General features: G+C 37.6%; 1 protein-coding gene across 5 annotated transcripts in view; it reads left to right on the forward strand.

The window, feature by feature from the left end:
• Positions 1–25,018, forward strand: part of RNF180 (ring finger protein 180) — a 213,472-nt gene that overhangs the window by 162,051 nt on the left and 26,403 nt on the right. For 2 of the 5 annotated variants that reach the window (XM_054488711.2, XM_063664845.1), the window contains exons 6-7: positions 6,865–7,090; positions 12,007–12,132. In XM_054488711.2, the coding sequence (XP_054344686.1) occupies positions 6,865–7,090; positions 12,007–12,132 (352 nt within the window). Of the gene's footprint in view, positions 1–6,864; positions 7,091–10,464; positions 10,577–12,006; positions 12,133–17,241; positions 20,328–25,018 lie in introns of those variants that run through there. The other 3 variants (XR_008502707.1, XM_054488712.2, XM_054488714.2) reach the window with 3 other exon arrangements.

A 25,018-nucleotide genomic window follows, 5' to 3' on the forward strand; every position in this document is an offset into this window, starting at 1 on the left:
CATGAAAATGGCCATCCTTCCCAAGGTAATTTACAGATTCAATGCCATCCCCATCAAGCTACCAATGACTTTCTTCACAGAATTGGAAAAAACTACTTTAAAGTTCATATGGAACCAAAAAAGAGCCCGCATCGCCAAGTCAATCCTAAGCCAAAAGAACAAAGCTGGAGGCATCACACTACCTGACTTCAAACTATACTACAAGGCTACAGTAACCAAAACAGCATGGTACTGGTACCAAAACAGAGATATAGATCAATGGAACAGAACAGAGCCGTCAGAAATAATGCCACATATCTACAACTATCTGATCTTTGACAAACCTGACAAAAACAAGAAATGGGGAAAGGATTCCCTATTTAATAAATGGTGCTGGGAAAACTGGTTAGCCATATGTAGAAAGCTGAAACTGGATCCCTTCCTTACACCTTATACAAAAATCAATTCAAGATGGATTAAAGACTTAAATGTTAGACCTAAAACCATAAAAACCCTAGAAGAAAACCTAGGCATTACCATTCAGGACATAGGCATGGGCAAGGACTTCATGTCTAAAACACCAAAAGCAATGGCAACAAAAGCCAAAATTGACAAATGGGATCTAATTAAACTCAAGAGCTTCTGCACAGCAAAAGAAACTACCATCAGAGTGAACAGGCAACCTACAAAATGGGAGAAAATTTTCGCAACCTACTCATCTGACAAAGGGCTAATATCCAGAATCTACAATGAACTCCAACAAATTTACAAGAAAAAAACAAACAACCCCATCAAAAAGTGGGCGAAGGACATGAACAGACACTTCTCAAAAGAAGACATCTATGCAGCCAAAAAACACATGAAAAAATGCTCACCATCACTGGCCATCAGAGAAATGCAAATCAAAACCACAATGAGATACCATCTCATACCAGTTAGAATGGCAATCATTCAAAAGTCAGGAAACAACAGGTGCTGGAGAGGATGTGGAGAAATAGGAACACTTTTACACTGTTGGTGGGACTGTAAACTAGTTCAACCCTTGTGGAAGTCAGTGTGGCGATTCCTCAGGGATCTAGAACTAGAAATTCCATTCGACCCAGCCATCCCATTACTGGGTATATACCCAAAGGACTATAAATCATGCTGCTATAAAGACACATGCACACGTATGTTTATTGTGGCATTATTCACAATAGCAAAGACTTGGAACCAACCCAAATGTCCAACAATGATAGACTGGATTAAGAAAATGTGGCACATATACACCATGGAATACTATGCAGCCATAAAAAATGATGAGTTCATGTCCTTTGTAGGGACATGGATGAAATTGGAAATCATCATTCTCAGTAAACTGTCGCAAGAACAAAAAACCAAACACCGCATATTCTCACTCATAGGTGGGAATTGAACAATGAGAACACATGGACACAGGAAGGGGAACATCACACTTCAGGGACTGTTGTGGGGTGGGGGGAGTGGGGAGGGATAGCATTGGGAGATATACCTAATGCTAGATGACAAGTTGGTGGGTGCAGCGCACCAGCATGGCACATGTGTACATATGTAACTTACCTGCACGTTGCACACATGTACCATAAAACCTAAAGTATAATAATAATAATAATAATAATAATAATAATAATAAAAGAAAAAAAAACCCAAAAAAAAAAAAAGATCTAGAACAGTGGGACTTTGGGGGAACTTTGTATTCATTAAAATGATCTGAACATTGTTTAAAAAAATCAGCAGGAATATAGGTCATGATATGAATCAGTTTTCAAAGTGTGAACCAACAGCATCAGCATTACCTGGGAACCTACTAAAAATGCAAATTATCAGGCCCCATCCCAGATCTACTGAAGCAGAAACTCTAGGGATGGGCCCAGCATTAGTTTAACAAGCTTTCCAGCTGATTTTGATAAGCAGTAAAGGTTTAGAGCCACAGGTGTGAACATTATAATTGTTACTACATAACCTGTTGAGTAGTTGGCCTAGTCTTGATCCTGCCCTTCCACTTCCCATGTGAAGAATAGCTAGCTTTGATGTTTACACTCTGACAACACCGTGGGAACTCCTTCCTAAATTCAAGGACATGCCTGGTTCTTGGAGCTGGAGGGAGAAGCAGAGTCTGGAAATAGATTGATGGTGGGCATGGAAAGGCAGTTCTCATGAGTGAAGTAAGTCCTTCACTCCCTAGGAAAACATTCTGTATTTTAGCAATTGTGAGAATTCTCAGCCTGTATGCTTGCTTCCCACTATATACACAAAAGGTACATTTTTATTGACATATTTCGTTCATTTAGGATTTGCAGTCAATTCCTCTATTCAGAGTAGTGATCTCTTGCAGAAAAAGACCTACACAAGTGAGGGAATCTGTGTCAGCTAACTATACTAATAAACCTAATCCCTTGTATATAAAAATAAAGCAAATATTGTCAGACTTTTGAGGACTATCAATAATGTAAAAGAAGAAACAAAAAACCTGACACAAGGAAAAACAGATCCAGAAAACAAAAGGGATATTATAAATGCTTTAATTAAGGCTGGGTGCAATGGCTCACGCCTGTAATCCCAGAACTTTGGGAGGCCGAGGAGGGCAGATCATGAGGTCAGGAGTTCAAGACCATCCTGGCTAATATGGTGAAACCCCGTCCCTACTAAAAATACAAAAAATTAGCCAGGCATGGTGGCGGGCACCTGTAGTCCCAGCCACTCAGGAGGTTGAGGCAGGAGAATGGCGTGAACCCGGGAGGCGGAGCTTGCAGTGAGCCGAGATCGTGCCACTGCACTCTAGTCTGGGGAACAGAGCGAGACTCTGTCTCAAAAAAAAAATACATATATATATAAATGGGCAAAAGCTGGAAGCATTCCATTTGAAAACCGGCACAAGACAAGGATGCCCTCCTCTCACCACTCCTATTCAACATAGTATTGGAAGTTCTGGCCAGGGCAATCAGGCAAGAGGAAAAAAAAAAGGGGGTATGCAGATAGGAAGAGAGGAAATCAAATCATCGCTGTTGCAAATGACATGATTCTATATTTAGAAATCCCCATAGTCTCAGCCCAAAACCTCCTTAAGCTGATAAGCAACTTCAGCAAACTCTCAGTATACAAAATCAATGTGCAAAAATCACAAGCATTCCTATACACCAACAATAGACAAACAGCCAAATCATGAACAAACCCCCATTCACAGTTGCTATAAAGAGAATAAAATACCTAGGAATACAGCTAACAAGGGATGTGAAGGACCTCTTCAAGGAGAACTACAAACCACTGCTCAAGGAAATAAGAGGACACAAACAAGTAGAAAAACATTTCATCCTCATGGATAGGAAGAATCAGTATCATGAAAATGGCCATACTGCCCAAAGTAATTTACAGATTCAATGCTATACTCAAACTACCATGGACATTTTTCACAGAATTAGAAAAAACTACTTTAAATTTCATAAGGAACCAAAAAAGAGCCCGTATAGCCAAGACAATCCTAAGCAAAAAGAAGGCTGGAGGCATCATGCTACTTGACTTCAAACTATACTACAAGGCTGCAGTAACCAAAACAGCATGATACTAGTACCCAAACAGACATATAGACCAATGAAACAGAGACCTCAGAAATAACGCCACACATCTGCAACCATCTGATCTTCGACAAACCTGACAAAAATAAGCAATGGGGAAAGGATTCCCTATTTAATAAATGGTGCTTCGAAAACCAGCTAGCCATATGCAGAAAACAAACTGGACTCCTTCCTTACACCTTATATAAAAATTAACTCAAGGTAGATTAAAGACTTAAATGTAAAACCCAAAACCACAAAAACCCTAGAAGAAAACCTAGGCAATACCATTCAGAACATAGGCATGGGCAAAGCTTTAATTATGAAAACGCCAAAAGCAATTGCAACAAAGGCTAAAATTGATAAATAGGATCTAATTAAGCTAACAAGCTTCTGTACAGCAAAAGAAACTATAATCAGAGCAAACAGGCAAGCTACAAAATGGGAGAAAATTTTTGCAATCTACCCATCTGACAATGGTCTAGTATCCAGAATCTATAAGAAACTTAAAGAAAAAAACAACCCCGTCAAAAAGTGGGCAAAGCATATGAACAGATCTCACAATTTTATGCAGCCAACAAACGTATGAAAAAAAGCTCAACATCACTGGTCATTAGAGAAATGCAAATCAAAACTACAATGAGATACCATCTCATGCCAGTCAGAATGGCAATTATTAAAAAGTCAAGAAACAATAGATGCTGGTGAGGCTGTGGAGAAATAGGAATGCTTTTACACTGTTGGTGATATATATATATATATCGGAATACTATTCAGCCAATAAAAGGAATGAAATAATGGCATTCTCAGCAACCTGGATGGAACTAGAGACCATTATTCTAAGTGAAGTAACTCAGGAATGGAAAACCAAACATTGTATATTCTCACTCATAAGTGGGAGCTAAGCTATGAGGATGCAAAGGCATAAGAATGACACAATGGACTTTGGGGACCCAGGGGGAAAGGGGGAAGGGAGTGAGGGATAAAACTGGGTTCAGTGTATACTGCTCAGGTGATGGGTGCACCAAAATCTCACAGATCACCACTAAACAACTTATTCATGTAACCAAAACCACCTGTTCCCCCAAAACCTATGAAAATAAAGAACAAAATAAAAACAAAGAGGACAATAAGGAATATGAAAAAGCATTGTTAAATAAGCCAAAGAATGAAAATAAGCAGAAGAATAAAATGTAGTTAAAATGCATAGATTATCAGTTTTAAAGAACATGCTCCTGACAAGTAGAGGCAGAAGGCAGTCTTTGTGTTTGGAGTTGAGAATATAATGTCTTGTTTAGAAGGGGGAGATTACAGATACTGAACTTCGACTATTTTTGTTAACACTTAAGATTAATCTTAAGAATACAAATAGGATATAGGCTGGGTGTGGTGGCTCACGCCTGTAATCCCAGCACTTTGCGGGCCAAGGCGGGTGGATCACTTGAGCCCAGGAGTTCAAGACCAGCCTGGCCAACATGGTGAAACCCTGTCTCTACTAAAAATACAAAGAATAGTCGGGTACCATGCCACATGCTTGTAATCCTAACTACTTAGGAGGCTAAGGCAGGACAATCACTTGAACCCAGGAAGCAGAGGCTCAGTGTGCAGAGATCACACCACTGTACTCCAGCCTGGGCGACAAAGTAAGACTCAGTGTCAAAATAATAATAATAATAATAATAATACAAATAGAATATAATAACAGTAAACACTTATAGTATGTTTTATATTATAAGCACTGTTTTAAATGCTTGGTTTGAGAAAAACGTTCTCAAGGCTTTAGCAAAAACTACAGAACCTGTAGAGAAAGAGCAGAAGGGATGGGGGAGGGTAGAGAAGTATGGCCGTGGCTAACATTTTTTGATAATTAATTACTATGTGCCAGGTATCATACTGAATGTATTAAGTGGATTACCTCATTTAATCCTCACAGCAATTTCACAAATGAGGAAGTTGTGAGTTACAGGAATTCTGCTAACAAACCTTCTACTATTAATACTTACCTCTGAGCTGCCTCGTTCCTAACTACAGTAAATCCTCATTTATTTTGCTTAAAGTCACCATTTCCAAGAACCTACTGGTGATGTTTTAGGTGGATGCAAAGGTAATTGCAGTTTAGTAGCAAAAACCACAATTACTTTTGCACCAATCTACTATCAGTGACTTTAAGCGAAATAACACCACCAATTTTACCATAGGCTAATTGATATAAAGAGTTCAATTTTTACAGCCTATTTCTGATCACAAAAGCATCACCAAACTTCTAAAGACCAAAACACTTCTAATATTAAACACTGAAATAAATGTGAGCTACACATACATTAACAACAGATGAATAAAACAAGATAATTACTGGAGCTTGTCCTGGCAGCTCAGGGTACAAGGCAGGAACCAGGCCTGGATGGGACCCCATCCCATCACAGGGCACACTCACACACAGCAACACTCACCCCAACTGGGACCATTTAGACACACCAGTGCACCTAACATGCACATCTTTGGGATATGAGAGGAAACTGGATTACCCAGAGAAAACCCACACAAACGTGGGGACAACATGCAAACTCCACACAGACAGAAACTCCACACAGACAGCAGCCCCAGCTGGAAATCAGTTTTTTTTTTTCATCATCGTTATAACAAGACAATGTTGAATGAAATGACATTATTCAAGAACCTGATGTATCTTTTTCCTAACAATTCCATTTGGGAGGGGAAAGAGGCTCATCATGTTTCCCCATAGCAAGGCTAATCCCATAATTACTCTCAGCTTCTTTGCTTTGCTTTCCTCCTGACACCCCTTAGGCTTTGGCTCTCTCTTTGAGGTCCAGGAAGACACAAAATATAGAATAGAGAATGTTCCACACACAGTATGAGAATGAAGTATGACACCTTCTGCCTTCACTTTTCATCATGCATGGATGCTCATATTAAAACTTTATAACCTTGTGACAACCAGTTTATTTGCTGTGGTAGGAATGGGTTAGATAGAGAATCCACATAACTCTGGGACTGGTACACCTAACACCTATCTAGTGTTGATTAAGCCAAAATACAGGTATACTTAATAGGTTTAGGTATATTTTAGCACTTAGCACTATGTCACAATACTAAAAAGAAAAATAGGCTTCTGGGTTTTCATGTATATTTTTAGTTTCTTGACTTTGAAAGGTAGCATTTCTGTCACTTTGAATATGCCACAAGCAGTTTATATGCTTCTCAAATATTTTTGTTCATTTTAACAAAATATAATAGGCTATCTTAAGGAAACCAGTCTCATACTAAATTAAGAAAAATGTTTTCTTATGTTTTGCAGACTTTGAATAATGAGATGAGTACAGATGAAGACAATGAATATGCAGAAGAAAAGGATAGCTACATCTGTGCAGTGTGTCTGGACGTTTATTTCAACCCTTATATGTGTTACCCTTGCCGCCACATCTTCTGTGAGCCCTGCTTACGGACTCTGGCCAAAGACAATCCTTCAAGCACTCCATGCCCTTTGTGTCGGACAATTATTTCTAGAGTCTTTTTCCAAACAGGTAACAATTCTCTTTCATTAACATGACTGTCTGATTATTCTACCTCTTTGTTATAGTTCTAAAGGTACTTTATAAATTATTAAAAAGTTACTGAAAATCACATATACCATAATTTGTTATTCTCCAGTTTATAAAACAGTACTGACCCAACTCATAAAACTGTTAGAATCATAGATGAGAATGGATCCTCATCTCGAATTCCCTACTGTATGCTCAGATCCTTTCTAAAACACTGTAACTAGTAGTTGTTCAGTCTTGGACATTTCTAGTGTTAAGGAAGTTCCATTTGAAGCAATGCTGTTGATTATTTATTCCTCATATCTGCCTTCCACTACCCCTTATTCTTTGGTTCTTGTTATTTCCTTTGGAGTCACAGAGAATAAATCCATAAATATCTAAATACAGTTATTACATCTTTCCCCCAAACTCAAAATTTTCTCAACCTTCTTAATGTTCTTAAGGTTAAGATCTTTCTCCTTGGACAGGAAAAAAGTCAAATTGGAGCAAGGATTTGTTGACCTAATTTTCATATAAAGATGTAATATAACACAATATTTAAAATATTAATGAAGAGATAATAATGAATGTGGAACATAGAGAATGACTAAGGGTAGAATGATAGAATACACTACTGGGTGCTAAATGTTAGGTGGGAAATTTTCTATCTTCACATTCTCCTTTCAACCATAAAGGAGCCAAATGAGGACCTGAGTATGTACTACATTAATAGTAAAACTGAAGAGAATAAATATATGGTGCATCTTTCTTCCCTCAGGGAAATCCAAGGACCCACCTGCTACAGATTTCTCTTAGGGGAAAGGGTTTAAAATCATTGCAACAGCTTTTTATTCTGGTAAAAAAACATACTCAATTATGAGTACCAAATATTGTACTACCAAAAACTAAATGGAATTATTAATACGGACAAATCTTAACTAAATCTTACTTAATAGAAACTCCTAAATATTAACATTTGCTAAGCATACATTGCTTACTATAATGACTCACGTATTGTAAAATCTATAACTCCATTTTGACAAAGTGTCAGGTAAAGAAATTTTGTTTTTTGTTTGTCTATTTTATATGCCTCTGTCATCAGGCTGCATATTCAGCTGGAGATTGGGACTTCTCAGACTAGATTGTAACCTTTTAACAGTTCACTAGGAAAAGATGAAAATCAGATTCAAATCTACTTTGTTTCATCCATGTTTCCATGAATTTGTCAAACCATCCTTGCATTTGTTGGATAAATCCCACTTGGTTATGATATATCATCTTCTTGATGTGTTGTTTGATTCCATTTGCTAGTATTTTGTTGAGGATTTTTGTATATATTTTCATCAGGGCTATTGGCCTGAAAACTTTTTTTTGTTATTGTCTGGTTTTGGTATCAGAGTTATGTTGGCCTTGTAGAATGAGTTAGGAAGACTTCCCTCTGCTTCAATTTTTTGGAATGGTTTGAGAAGAATTGGTAATAATTCTTCAAAGATTCGGTAGATTTGGGCAGTGAAGGCCTCCAGAGCTGGACTTTTCTATGTTGGAAGACTTTTTGTTACTAATTCAATCTCATTACCTGTGATTGGGATTTGGTTTTCTATTTCCTCTTTGTTCAATCTTGGTAGGTTGTATGTGTCTAGGAATTTATACATTTCCTCTAAGTTTTGAAATTTACTGGTATATATTTTGTTGTTCATAGTAGTCTTTAATGGTCCTTTGTATTTGTTTGGTATGCGTTGTGACATCTTTTCTGTTTCTGATTTTATTTGGGTCTTTTTTTCTTAGTCTAACTAATAGTTTGTCAATTTGGTTTATCTTTCCAAAAAACCAGATTTTTGTTTTGTTAATTTTGTTGTTGTTTTCTTAGTCTCAATTTCATTTATTTCTACTCTGGTCTTTATTATTTCTTTCCTTCTAATTTGGGGTTTGGTTTGTTCTTGCTTTTCTAGTTTCTTGAGGTACATCATTAGGTCATTTATTTGAAATCTTTCTAATGCTTTGATGTATGCATTTATTGCTATGAACTTGCCTCTTAATACTGCTTCTGCTGTGTCCTGTAGCTTTTGGCATATTATGTTTCTATTTTCACTTGTTTCACATACTTTTTAAATTTAAATTTCTTTCTTCATACGTTTGTCATTCAGGAGTATATTGTTTAATGTCCACATATTTGTATAGTTTCTGATGTTCCTCTTTTTGATGTGCAGTTTTATTCCATTGTGACCAAATAAGCTGTTTGACATAACTTCAAGTTTTAAAATTTTGTTATACTTCTTTTGTTCTAACACATGGTCAACCCTAGAGAATGGTCCATGTGCTGATAAAAGGAGTATGTAATCTACTGCTGTTGGGTGACATGTTCTGTAAATGTCTGCTAAATCCATTGGGTCTGTAGTGCAGCTTAAATCCAATGTTTGTTAATTTTCTGTCTAGATCTGTGCAATGCTGGGAATGAGTTATTAAAGTCTCCAACTGTTATGTATTGGAATCTATCTCTCTCTCTTTAGATCTAATAATATTTGCTTTTATCTGGGTGTTCCAGTGTTTGGGTACATTTTTATAATATTTATCATTATTATATTCTCTTACTGAACTGATTCCTTTATTGTAATTTTCCAGGAGGAGGAGGAAGAGGGAGAGGAAAAGGAAGGGAAGGGAAAGAATAATAAGAATCCTTAAGTTGCAAACTCTTCACCTTCGTTTGTGTTATCTGCCATGTGACACACCACATGGGTCTCATTTCCAAGGACATTTAGAAAGTTGTGAGTCAATTTTCCCAAGAGTTAATACAATACCACTTTTTTGGGGGGATTTTTAACCTCTCAGAAAATACCCTGAATCATAGTTATCAGTTCTTAAGTCCTACGAAAAAGACCAGTATTACTGTAAATGAATATGTTATTTGATAACTTCTTTCATTTTCTTCATCAATATGAATGACACTGACAAGCCCCTTCAACCAAGTGATAGTGTCATAACAATCTTACACTAAAGGGCTATTAATGGGCAGGGGGAAAAGTGGACTTTAATAAAACAGCTATGCATTGCTGCAGAAACCCTTGAGAGAATATCTAACTTGAAATGATTAACTTTTAATAATAAAAGAAAGAAAAAAAAAAAAGAAATGATTAACTTTTAAACATATGAAGGATTTTTAAATGCACTGTAGTCATATCAACCCCCTAGCATACATGATGAGCATGAAAATACCTTTTCTCTAACTTGTATGCTGGTTCGTGGGTGTGCAATTGGGAAGGGAGTTAGAGTTGCAGGTTTAATAGATAACTTCAGTTGCCTAGAGTAGTGTATTTTTTACATTTGTCCTTTTGTTTTTCATTGTAAACTTTGTGAATCCGTTTTCCCTTTAAATTTCTTAGGTAAAAATCAACCCAAGGCAGTGATTAAGAAAAATTGAGAAAATTTAATTCAAATCACTTGAGCCAAAGCTCAAGGCAGTGAAGTAGGATGGAAACTGAGGAAATGCTACAGGTGATCATTGCGGGATGAAAGTAAGAGGGGATGGTTGATGGAAAGCCTAGTTTACTTCTCAGGTTAGTAACTAGCTCTGCACCAGCCTAAGAGGTTGTTCTCCATTAAACAGTCCAACTCAGATCATGGTTTGCTTTCTATGGCTCAGATATAAAGAGTTTCTACCATTTAAAGTGAATACCATCATATGTGTTCTCCAGTTGGTCTGTGTGTACTTCAAATGACTATTTCCTTTTTAACTCATTAGTAAGCTTCTGAATGGTTAATTTCACATTTTTAAAATTACCTCAAGTATATAGCAATAGACTCAGGTGGTCAATCCATCACATATAGAATGAAATAGATTATAAAATTTAAAGTTCTACAAGTGTTTTTCCTTTTCACTATCACTCCTGAGCCCAGATTACACTCCAGCTATTCTATTGTTACACTCATAACACATTATTCTCCTTTTTTGTCTACCTGTTTATTTCTTTTAAACCACCAGTCCTCAACCTTTTTGGCATCAGGGACCGGTTTTGTGGAAGACAGTTTTTCCAAGGACTTAAGCGGGGGATGGTTTCAGGATGAAACTTTTCCACTTCAGATTATTGTGCATTAGTTAGATTCCCCCCCTCCCCGCCCCCGAGACGGAGTCTCACTTCTTCACCCAAGCTGGAGTGCAGTGGTGCCATCTCAGCTCACTGCAACCTCTGCTTCCCAGGTTCAAGCAATTCTCCTGCCTCAGCCTCCCAAGTAGCTGGGACTACAGGTGCCTGCCACCACGCCCAGCTAATTTTTGTATTTTTAGTAGAGACGGGGTTCCACCATGTTGGCCAGGCTGGTCTTGAACTCCTGACCTCAAGTGATCCACCTGCCTCAACATCCCAAAGTTCTGGGATTACAGGCACATTAGTTAGATTCTTACAAGGAGTGTGCAACCTGTATTCCTTGCATGCGCAGTTCACAATAGGGTTCACTTCCTATGAGAATCTAATGCTGCCACTGATCTGACAGGAGGCAGAGCTCAGGCAGCAATGCTTACTTGCCCATGGCTCACCTCCTGCTGTGTGGCCCAGTTCCTAACAGGCCATGGACTGCTACCCATTTGTGACCCAGGGCTTGGGGACCACTGTTTTAGACTACAGTTGTTTTAAGGTGAGGGACGATGTCTTATTTATCATTATATACTCTATACTACTTGACATAGGAGCTACTCAGTAGATCCGTGTTCTATGTGTAGGCATGTCAAAGTTGCACCAAATGTGAACTTGGGGAAGTTGTATTTGCTTGAGTAAATAAAAAAATGTTGTATCTACTTTTGTCTCACTGACTTAAAGAGGTCTGAATTGTATCAAATAGTATCAAAATACTACAGTATTCAATTGTCATTTTCTTGCCATTTTACTCAAATTAATTTCAAAATCCTATTTTCTTTTGCTTTATTCTAGAATTGAACAATGCCACAAAAACATTCTTTACTAAAGAATATTTGAAAATAAAACAAAGCTTTCAGAAATCCAACTCTGCAAAATGGCCCCTACCAAGCTGCAGAAAAGCATTTCATCTTTTTGGAGGTAAGGAAATCTAATGCCAAAAAAAAGTCTGGTAATTTTGTCTAAGGTCTCTTCTTAAAAGTAACTTCCTCCTGTCTCAGAAATATTAGGGGAAACATATTTCTGTATTAATCAATTTTAAATAAGGATTTTGCTAAGTATCTCCTTGCTGAAAACTACAGATGTACAAATGAAGAAAATGAAGATTATATAATAAGAGCAAATCCGAAGACTCACGACTAAATTGACTTTGCCATGCTATCACTGTTTAGTACATAGATAATGAAAATATGTCTCAAAAGTATCAGATTTGACAAAGTCATATTTATGGCAGCGGCAGCCCATCTGGAACAGCTGCTACTATGAAGCCAACTGCAGTCGGGGAGGCACAGCCAGGGCTGCACACTCCACAGAGCTGGCAGGAGCCAGGAACAGGCAGGAGCCCTGCCCCTTTCCAAGTTAGCGGGGTGGGAGCCCTGCCCACCCAGGCAAAGTTGCAGCCGCCCAGCCATGGCTGCGGACCCGGACATCCCTGTACTCTCGGGGACTGGGGAAGCCCCCTTGCCCCTGCAGGCTCAGAAATGCCTACTCCTGCTGCCTGGCCTCTCCATGCTCCTGGCACCCACTCCAATTTCACAGCAAAGTTGAGGCCAAGCCCAGGCACTGTCGCAACCCAGCCAAGTGTGCACACTCTCAGGGCAGTCCTGACATGCCAGCCCCCTGCTGCCTTGGCCCACTTCAAACTTTGGGTGCTGACAAGCCTGGGAGGAAGGCTGAGGGGGGCTGAGGGCAGCTCAGTGCAACATACATGCACCCCTTGGCAAGAATAGCTTGGGCACTGTGGATGGCAGGTTGATGGTGGCAGGAGGCAGACAGGCTCCTGGGCAGAAAGGGGACAGGTCCCTGGTAAAGCCCCACCTTCTTCAAACCTGAAGACTGGGGGCTGGGCTGTCAGTTCTGTGGACCAGAGTGAGAACTTACAGTGCTTTTTCCAGGCCTGCCTATGGCCACCCATGAACCAGTCAGCATGTACTTCCTCCCCTCTTTAGCCCATAAAAACCCTGGACTCAGCCAGACTCAGGCAGACAGTGGGACAACCTACCTGCCAGTACGACCTGTGAGTCTCCTCTCCACTGAGGGCTTTAGAGACAGCGGGACAACCTGCCTGTGGATAGGAGATACCCACTGCAGGTCTCCTGAGAACTGTTCTGCCACTCAATGAAGCTCCTCTCCACCTTGCTTACCCTCCAGTTGTCTGCGTACCTCATTCCTCCTGAATGTGGGACAAGAACTCGGGACCTGCTGAGTGGCAGGACTAAAAGAACTGTAACACAATAAGGGCTGAAACACACCCCCGCCCCATGCGGGCGACAAGACAAGAAGAGCTGCAGCCCTTTGCAGAGCCCAGATGTAGAGATCCCTGAGCCAGGGCTGTGACAACCCTCCTTGGGGTTCTGCAGTTCCTGGAGTCTCCAAGCTTCCAGGCACCACTGCATTTACCTCGTCCTGACTCGGGTGCCCACAGCAGAAGCCACATGAAGTATATCTTATCCAGCCACAGCCTCACACAGAGCCAGCACCTGGAGCTCCCTGCCCCGTCACAGCAGCCAGCATGCCTGGCTGTGCACAGTGGCTGGACTTCACGCTTGCTCAACCACACACCCCTTGCCATTCTGCACCTGGCTTGCACTTGGCAGATGTGGGATCTGAGCCAGTAGTAAGAGCCAAGCACAGCCTGCCAGGCCAAGTGGGTGGAACTAGCCCAGCAGGCACAAGCAATACTGAGGCAGAAGATGCCGTCAGCTACAGAGGTTTCTGGCTGAAGTGACACCCTAGGGATCCTGTGACAATAGTTAACAGAAGCACTAGTACTCTGTATAAAGATTTCTAATAATGCATTCATTAGCAGAAGCTAAATTTAGTTTTAATATTCTAGATTCCTAATAATGCATTCATTAGCAGAAGCTAAATTTATTTAGTTTTAATATTTTATAGTTGTCCCACAAGTTTAAAACAAATAGAAAGTAACAGAGCCTTGGTGTCAGGGTGTCTTAGAGATGTGCGGTGGTCAAGGAATACCAATTTCTGGCTTTAGGTCTAAGTATCAACATGACTTCAGAGGTATCATAGGATCTCTTTTTTGATCTGTAAAATAGGAATAATTATGTCTTCCCCACCTAATACAGTAGTAAAGATTAAATGGGCTAATGTGAAAGTACATTGTAAATTATAACTAATTTGACTATAAAAATATAAGGAATGAAGGTAATGCAATATCTAATACCTTTTTCTGCTTTGGGAATTTGTTACTGTATGAACATACAATATGGACATAAAATATAATTTCATCTTTTATGAAACCATAGTTTATCAGAGCATGAACTACTGTGCAGTTTTCATTATTTAACAATTATGACATTACGGGACCTGGTAGAAAAGTCCAGATATGAGGAACTGTGATCTTCACGGAACAGGAGGAACTTCTGCATAAGACCAACAAAATCAGTACAGCTACTACCTACACCAAAAGGAGGTTGGTCTTCTGCGTAAGACCAACAAGATCAGTACAGTACTACCTACACCAAAAGGAGATAGAAGCAGAGCCCCTATGATTGTGGCAAAAGAGAAATTGGTGCATGAAATTGGTACTCTCAAAGTAACATAAGAATATGACTTTACACAGTGATTTGAATGAAGAAAATAGTTTAAGGGCATTATATAAGCACATACTACTTTATAGAAGTGGTCAGTAACTAAAAATTTAGTATCTAGAGATTTGGTATAGATAGGTTTTATTTTTTATTTTTTACTCATTTATTTTATTTTTTTGAGACAAAGTCTGGCTCTGTCACCCAGGCTGGAGTGTAGTGACGCAATCTCAGCTCAATACAACCTCTGCCTCCTGGGTTCAAGCAGTTCTCCTGCCTCAGCCTCCCAAGTAGCTGGGATTACAGGTGCGTGCTACCATGCCAAGCTTTTTAGTAGAGAAGGAGTTTCGTCATGTTGGCCAGGCTGGTCTTGAATAATGAATGACCTCAGGTGATCCACCCACATTGGCCTCCCAAAGTGCTGGGATTATAGGCGTGAGCCACTGTTCCCGGCCATAGATAGGTTTTAAATAGGTCACATTTAGCCCCCAAAATATGAAATCAAATATAAGAAAATGAGTCTTAAAGGATTTCATACCAAAGAAAAGTAAGTTTATTATTTTAAGAGTGTTCTTCAAAACAGTCCCTTGTATTCTACCTTCTGTGCTATACCCAAAGTTCTAAGAGAATGGAGTACCTTCTGGATAACTCCACACTTTCCCTTGTCTTTTTGTATTCTGAGGTAGTACAGAAGCTAGAATTTAAAGCAGTTGCTTCTTTATGATTTCATCTTACTTGTCTTCCCCATAGGAGTTCCAAATAACTTAATTTTTTCAGTGTGTGTTTATGGAGGAGGTTCAAAGTAGCATTATTACACCACCCAACATAAGAAATATATATATTCTATCAGGAGCTCAGCTGAGCTGGGAAAGAGCTGAGTTATCAGGTGTCTGGAGTAGCCGATTAAAGTATAAAGCCAAAAATGAAGGAGTTAAGCCTTTAATCATTTACTGCAATAGTATAACCAAGAGTCTAAAACCAGAGGAAATGCTGTCTCCTCCTGTTCAATTATCTCATGCAATAGTGCACACTGGTCCAGGGCCACATAGAGCAGGGCAGAAGTAAGAATTCGCTCACTGTTGAGAATGTCCCAAACAAAAGGCTCCAGCAGTTTTTCAGACCCTGAGGTCAGGAAGAGTGGCAAAGAGGAAAGGCTAGGAGTGGGAAAGCAATGGGCACTGAGTCAGAGTGGAGAAAAGTGTTTCCCCCTCCAACCTCCATAAGAAAGCCTTTGTAGAGGCACAGAAGGACCTCTGCCCAAGCCCTCAGATAGATATACGTAGTAATGAAGGTGCTGGGAATATGAATATAAATATATGAAAGTATATATGCAGCCAGGGGAGCCAGAGAACTTGACTGCAGCTCCCTTCAGAGATTGTAATGCACTGGTTGTACAACAAATCTGGCTTTTTCCCATGAATCTTGCCAGATAAAGCCTTTGTAATGGTCTGTTGAGGCCTGAAAAAAAAATCACACGTAGGATTTTAATCAGGAACTGTACTCCTCAATTACCAATATTATTGAAGCACCTTCTGTAGTTCTACTTTGTTTACCCTGATTCCCCTGAATTTTGTATTTATCATTTCTTTGTATAAGTATACATATGTATACTTAATCATGTTACTTAATTTTGCTTGTCTTTTGACTTTTATAATGGTAGCAATGTATATATTCTGCTTTGCTTTGTCATTCAATATGTTTCTCAAATCCATTTCAGTAAGTGTGGCCACATTCTTTTTACTACTACACTGTAGCCAATTATGTGAAAATGCCTTAACCCAACTTATCCATTCTCTTGTTGATGAACAATTGAGTGGTCCAATTTTTATTATAAACAGTGTTTCTATAAACACTCCTGTGATGTCTCCTGGAGCATAAGAGTTACTCTAGAATAAATGCCAGGTAGAAACTGGCTGGGTCATAGGAAAAGCACATCTTTAACTTCATAACCTACCCAAAACCGTTTTCCTAAATGGCTGTGATGATTTATCACCAGCTTTGTCTACCACATTTGGTATTTTCAGTCTTTTAGACTTTACTGATTTGATAGGTATAAAATGATATCTCATTGGGGTTTTAATTTCCATTACTGTGATTATTGATGGGGGTTGAACATAGCTTTATATGTGTATTGATCATTAAATTTCTTCATCTGTGAAATGCTTTTTAACGATTTCCTGTTGGTTGTATTTTTTTGTTGTTTGACAGTGTTAAAATATTTTCTAGTGACTTTTTTTCTGTTGGTTATATGAATGGCAGCTATTGTCTCCCAGTTTGTGGGTTCTTTTTACTTTGATATATTTTAATGAATTGTAATTCTTCAATTTCTTCACCATCTTTCTGGTGTGTACTTGCTTAAGAAATTCTTCTCTTTCCCCAAGGTCATAAAGATATTTTCTTATGTATTTTTCAAATAATTTTAAAGATCTTTGAAACTGATTTGTGTTAATATTTTTTTTATTGATTTCTTTCTTTGTTGTAGGTAGAGACCCAGTTTCTTTGGATTTTTTTTCCTACCACCATTTGTTGAAAATAATGTATTATTTCCTCACTGATCTACAGTACTAATCTGTCATATTTTAATTTCCACACTTGAGTCTGTTTTGAGGTCTTTGAGTCCATTGATATAATTTTTTATTCCTATAGCAATACCATACTGTTTCAGTCACTAAAAACTTAATAAGTTTTGATATCCCCCCTTCCAATTTGTTTTGCTGCAAGAGTGTCTTGGCCATTTTTTGGCCCTTTGCTCTTCCATATAAATTTGTAAATCATCTGGTCAAGCTGCATGAAAATCAATTTGGGGAGTATTGATACCTTAGAGTAAAAGTTCTTCTATCAATGTGGTTTATCTCTTCATTTGTTTAGATCTCCTTTGATGTCCTATAATAAAGTTTTATAATGTTTTTATAAATATCTTGCACATCTTTTGGCTAGATTTATTCCCATGCACTTGCTATGTTGTCCTCTTCTCTCCTTTTTTGAAACTTCCGTGCAGAAAAATTGTCCCAGTCACACTTAATTTATGGCATACCATCATCACTGTTTCACATACTCATTTGTTTTCTTTTTATCCCCTTATCCTTCTACTTCACTCTCATCCCATAGCCAACCATTATATTGGGTTTACTTAATGTGTGTCATTTTGTGTTCTTACAGAATGTATATTGTTTCTGTGCATATATTTTTAATTTATGAAAATGGTCTTATATATTGCATTGTTTCTTTTTCACCTAGCACTGGCCTTTAGATCCATCCAAGTGGCTATGCGTACCTCTAATCTGTGACTTCTAATTAATGCTCTACTAAGGTGTGCATTTACCATATTTTATCTATCTATTCACTGTCTAGAATACTTCCAACTCTCTGCCACAATAAATAACACTCTAATGAATATCCTACTGTGGACTGTGAATATCTATTTGGTATATAGGCTCCAAAGCAGAATGTCTGGGTCATAGGATATGAGTATGCTTGATTAAATATTGCCAACAGTTCTCCCAAATGACTAGCCTAGACACCTACTATCAGTGTGTAAGGTTGGGAAAAATTAGCACTATGGAAAATGTTGACAGGGAATGAGAATTAGAAACCCTCGTTTTAATTTACATTCATCTGATAATAGTTTAAGGTCATTTTAAATACTTATTAGCCTTTCAGATGTCTCTTTTGTAATTACTTTGATTATTTTACTATGGAGGTTTCTGCCCTTATTGGTTTTGTAAAATTTCTTTTATATTCTAGATATAATTTTTCATTTACTTTAGACATTACAAATTTCTTCTGCCATTTTTATCATCTACATATTGTTTGTCCATGGTATCTTTCATTGTAAGGAATTCTTAACTTTGATATAATTAAATGTTTTTCGCTTTGTGTCTTAAATTTTTATTTAGGTTCTTCCCTATTCCCAGACCACAGAGGTTTTCACTTTGAATTTTTTTTTTTTTTTTTTCTGAGACAAGGTCTCACTCCGCTATCCAGGCTGGAGTGCAGTGGTATGATCTGCAGCCTCAACCTTCCAGTTCAGGCAATTCTCCCACCTCAGACTCCTGAATAGCTGGGACTACAGGAGCACACCACCATGCCTGGCTGATTTTGTATTTTTTTGTATACACAGGGTCTCACTATGTTGCCTAGGCTGGTCTTGAACTCTTAGCTCAAGCAATCCTCCTCCCTCAGCCTCCCAAAGTGCTAGGATTACAGGCATGAGCCACCATGCCAAGCCTCACTTAGATTTTTTTAAACATTTATTTTGTAGTTTTACTTTTTCGGTCTTTATCTAGAATCTTCCCCTTATATTTTGTTACAAAGGGTTCAACATCTGTCTTTTTTCATATAATAGCCTACTTTTCTGAATATTATACAATCTTGCTGAGATTTTTATATGGTTTCCTATTGTTGTCTAGAAATATATTGATATTGGTATGTTGATATCATATTTAACAACCTTATGAAATTGTCTTATTAAGTCTAATTATTTATAAGGTTTTTGTGGCTTTCAGTGAAGACAATATTAAATAAGGACAGTTTTATATCTTTCAATTTAATCCATATGCTTTTTTCTCTTTGCACTTGCCAGACTTTCTGAGCTAGGACTTCTATTTGATTTTGAATGGAAAAAGTAATCATAGCATCCCTGATTTTAAAAGGAATGCTTTTGGCCGGGTGCGGTGGCTCACACCTGTAATCCCAACACTTTGGGAGGCCGAGGCAGGCGGATCACGAGGTCAGGAGATCGAGACCATCCTGGCTAACACGGTGAAACCCCGTCTCTACTAAAAATACAAAAAAATTAGCCTGGCATGGTGGCGGGTGACGGGTGCCTGTAGTCCCAGCTACTCAGGAGGCTGAGGCAGGAGAATGGCATGAATCCGGGAGGCAGAGCTTGCAGTGAGTGGAGATCGCGCCACTGCACTCCAGCCTGGGCAACAAGGCGAGACTCCGTCTCAAAAAAAAAGAAAAGTAATGCTTTTAATATTTACAAATAGGCATAATTGTTGCTCTGTATTCTTGGTAAGTACCCTTCATCAGGTTTTAAGAATGTTCTCATCTGTTCCTAATTTCTAATACCTGTAGTTTTTCTTGGAGTTTAATTTTGTGAATGTTTTTTCAGCATTTCTTGAAATGATCATATGGCTTTACTTTCTCAATTTGTTAATGCACTGAATCATATTAATAGATTGTAATTGATGTTCTAATGTTAGGACATTAGAACACTGCTAGATTTGGTTTGCTAATATTTTGTTTCAGAATTTTACTTATTTATGAGTAAAATTGTATTTATTTTTTATACTGTTTTGTCAATTTCTTCCTAAGTTTATATATCATTTTGCTGAGAATTTTTTTTGTTACAAATTTGTTGGCCTTTGTTTATAATATTTTAATCTCTCTTGTTTATCTAGTTATGCTGTTTGAATTCTGATTATCTACTCATTTTTCTGTGATGTTGCTGAGTATTTGTCAATTTTATTATTCCATTTAAATTACCAAATTTGAGAATTGACTATTGTATCTTTGTTTTTATACATTCATTTCTGCTCTTTATTAAATCCTTTCTGTTACTGTGTTTGGATTTATTTTGTTATTTTTATACCATATTAAGGTGACTTTCTAAGTCAATTTGCATCCTTTTTACTTTCTTTAAATTATTACTTAAGGCTATAAATTTCCCTTTCATCACCTGTAGTATTTTTTATTCTTCATTTCTAATTTTTTTTTATAATAAACCACACAAACACATACTGGTTGGATCATCTTGATTAAAAATAACAATTGTACAAAATCAGGGTTGTATTGGAAAATTAGCATCTGTGATTTCAAGTTATACCACACTATTTCGTATAAGATGCCATCTATGCAACATTAATAGGTTCCCTAAGAAATTTACTTCTCAGCTTGGTTTTCATGGTTGGTAGATGGAAGTAAGGTGGAAAGGGGGATCTTATGGGAAAAAAATAGACATTCCCATAAATGCCTTTGGCTCCACAAAATTAGTGGGTTTTTTTTCACACACACACAAAATTGCGAAGACAAACAGTTATAGATTTTCCAACCAAAGAAGCTTGTATAAAAGCTTGAACTCAGGCATAAAACTAGCTAATACTTGTCCTTTTCACCCTGTGAAGTGTCTTAGATAATTAATAAGTAAGCAGACATGTTTTAAATTTTTTTCTTACAAATACATATTTCATGTATTAATACATAAAATGGGTAATAAGAAAAGGAATGGAAATAATCTAGATAAATGTGAGCTAGCACTTTTTAATCTCTTATCAGATACTAGTTGCACTGATGACTCTGTCAATTGTAATTCCTTTCCCTGAAATACCTACCATTTCCAGGCATTTAATCCTCAGTTTATTTGAACAGTATCTAACTAATATATGGTTTCCATCTATGCTATGTTAATTTATTCCCTGAGAAACCATTCATATATATAATTACATGCATATGTATACGCACATACATACACAAAGCAATGTAGCAAAGAGGTTTCACTAAAACATTTTTGCAAAAAGTTCTACATTGTTGAGTTTCTTTTCTAAACATACTCAAGTCAAAGGAATTTTTAACAAGAATTAAAAATTCCATGTCTTAATTTTACTCACTGTAAAACATGCAGCTGAAATGTAGGTGTCTGATATATATTTATGACAATCCATCCATTTTTCATGAAAGCCTGGAGAATTATTTTATTTGGTCATTAGTTTGCCTGAAGGTGTTAGATTGGTGCTGCAAGTTTAAACGTGCTCAGTATAAATCAAAGAACTCCACATGGAAAAGAATGATTATCTCTAATAGGAAACAAAACAGTACATGCTCACACAGCATGAGTGTGAATATAACCCAGAAATCCACCTTCTCAGAAAGTTGGAGGTAAGTCAGAGAAAATTTAAAGTATGCTGTAGACCTGGGGCTGCCTTGGAGCCAAAAGGTACATTAACCCTTACATTTCCTCTGAAACTGGAACGATTTTGTTCACAAGATAATTTTTTGAAAAGGCCTGCAAATTCTGAACTTATCCTTTTTAGTTTGGCAGAATCAGGTTCTATTTTTGTTACACGGTTTACTTATGAGTTTAGAATTTCAGAAGCCTTTTGCTTCTATATTAAGTTTATGACCCAAATGACTTATAATGCAAATTGTACATTTTGTTCAACTATCACCACCTCATAACTTATTTTTAAAATTATGAGCAGTGTTTCATTCTCTCCTTTCCTCCCTCCCTCTTCCTTTACCTCCTTCCCTCTCCCTTTACCTACTCTTTCCCTCTGACTCTTCCTTTTGCGCACACACTCAGCAATTTTTATTCTTTTCATTATTTCACATATATAGAACTTGCTTGTTAATTCCATATGAAATTGGTTGTTGGTGGGATATGATGCCTTCATTTTAAAACACTTGCATTTCTAAAAGTGCACATGTATGCTTGTGCATTAAAAATTCAACCAGTCAACCACAAGACTTCTGAAATTAGCACAAGAAATAAATTCTCCTGGTGTGAAAGGGTGGTGGCCACGTAGTCCTGACCTTGGCCCAGAGCTCACAGTTGTAATAATGTGTCCCAAAATAATGCTTTACCTAACTACCCTGCAGAATAAATGACACCAAGTAAAAGTGTTCAAAGATAAGATGACTGATACTGGATTATTTTAACCTTTGAGAAGAAAGGGCAGAAAGGAAGTGAAGGAGCTCAGCATAGCTCTTAACTCAAACTGGACTGTCGATATCAATAAATGGTATCATTTAATTAAAAAAAAGATTTCAGAAATGTTCAAGTGTTCTAAACTTTGATCACTGTGTGACTACCTTGTTGGGGCCATGGGCAATATATGTACTTATTGTGAATCATTCTGGGAAACTGTGGTCAGTCTGGTATAGAATATGAAGATTCAGTATGTAGGCCTTAAGTGAGATGATGGAAAACCTACTCCATTTCCGCGAGACCCCATGGTAGGTTTAGGTTTATCCTATTCTACAATCATGAAGAGTAGAGTACTCTTGGGGGTGATGGTGGATACTCACTCCTGGGACACAGAGGTGAGCAAGGAGTACAAAGGTATCCTGAGGATGAATCCATGTCTGTGCAATGGCTGCAGGTTATTCTTGATGTTGCGTCATACCTTTTATCCCGAATGATCAAAAATGTTACAAAAAGTTATAGCAGATCTGATCTATACAACATTTGAGACACAGTGGCAAAAGGGAGCTCAGGGCTGTCCTCTTCTGCTTCAACACTAGAAGAGTAGAAATCTCATTTGATCAACAGCAGCAAAGATGGAAATGGCAGATCAGGAGGCCAGATTAGAGGGATAAATGTGACCTGATTCTGAGTACAACGAGAAAACAACCACAGAACCCTGAGAAAGAGCAGGGACAGATATAAGTCAAGTATATTATTTCTGGCAACAACAGGAGTGGGAATTTCTGCTTCTGAGTAGGATATAGTAAGTGGTGGCAAGCCATTACTCTCAGTGTTAATAACTGGGGGGAAATTATAAGTTACAAAAATCATATTTACAAATAAATTTGAGATATATGGAATTGAAGACTAGGTGAATTAAAACTCCAGTATGATCAGAGCCCCCTAGGAAAGCTAATATTGCCAGCTCTTTGCTTTACTGGGAGTATTTTCTGAGTCTGAGGATTAGTCTAGCCATGGGCAGAGGACTCTATGAGGGGGAATAGAAATCAGAAGTTTTGATAACCGTAGAGACTGACATGTCAGATTGGAAGAGTAGTCCAAACATACAGCCGATTTTCTACATGAGACATTTGCTGAGAGCTTTGGGAGTAAAAAAGGCTTAAAAAGTTGGCTTAAAAAGACAGAATGAAATCTCTTGTAGTCTCAGAGTTTAGGAATCAAGTTATCCTACAGGGAGGGACCTATAACAGATACATAGTAAGAATCCTCCTTAAGATATATCTCATATTTTAAACCTATATAGGATGGATGGCTAAAGAGCAACATCCACAACCTCAGAAAAGCACAGCTTTCAGATTAGAAGAGCTAGGGACCTTATAAACTGTTAAGCAAAAAATGCACAGAACCATGCTCTAGTAGGGGGTCCAGACCTGAAAAACAACACACTAAACGCTAAAAATTTTCTGCAGTCCCATTGTGAACTCCATAGTGCTTTGGAGATAAAGTCCCATAGAAATGAGGCAGCAATAAACACAGCATAGGTCATGTGTCCTTAAGACGTTTGAAATTAGATTGAGTATAATGAAAGTACAACCTAACTTCAAACCCAACCCTGCTTATTAATTGTTAGACTGAGGGGATGAGTCTGTCACTCTATCTGCCTGACAAAAGAAAGGTCCTGTCCTCTCTGGAGGGAGATATCAACTTCAGTCTCCATGGATCTTTCATACAATAAAAAATTATGATATATGCAGAGGGTTAGGAAAATGTGACCAATAATCAAAAAAGAAAGTACAAAATAGAAACACATCTCTTTGATCTAGATGTTGGGGTTAGCAGACTTTAAAATATACAGTAGAAAAAAATGTTAATGAAAATAGAGAAAAAGAATAGATAAAAAGGTAAAAAACTGCCAATAGAAAATAGAAGCTATAAAAAAAAATAAAACAGTCTGGGACTACGAAGTGCAATAGCTGAATTAAGAATGCATGATACGGGTTTAACAGCAGACTATGTGGGATATAATCTGTTGAATATGTGTAATTGGAGACCTGAAGTAACAAGAAGGGAATAGAAAAATATATCTGAAGAGCTAATTGTCAAGAATTTTCCAAAACTGAAGACAGACATCAGTACATATTGATAAATCTCAGCATAGCCTAATTAGGATAAATAGAAAGAAAACCATATCTAGAGACATCATCTAGAGCAGCCAAACTGCTGAAACCCAAATATAAAGAAAAAATCTTAAAAACATGTAGAAAAAAAAGTTACCTTCCAAGAAGCAAGGATGACTGACTTGAACAGAAACACCACAGGACCAAATGGTGGAATAACATCTTTAATGTGCTCATGGAACATTAAAGATGCTATTTAATGGCTTACTGCTAACCAAGAATTCTTTATCCAGCAAAAATATCCTTAAGAAATGAAGGTGAAATAAAGACATTTCAGGTATCCAGTAGACCTACAATACAAGAAAAACTAAAGGTAGCTCTTTAGGGCAAAAGAAAAGGATCCTAGCTGGAAGCACAGAACTTCAGCAAGGAAGAACACCAGAAAGGATAATTATATGGGTAAATATGAATAAGTGTTATTTGTTTATAACAAT

This window comes from Pongo pygmaeus, chromosome 4 (genome assembly GCF_028885625.2).
Source record: "Pongo pygmaeus isolate AG05252 chromosome 4, NHGRI_mPonPyg2-v2.0_pri, whole genome shotgun sequence".
In the NCBI taxonomy this organism is placed as follows: Eukaryota; Metazoa; Chordata; class Mammalia; order Primates; family Hominidae; genus Pongo; species Pongo pygmaeus.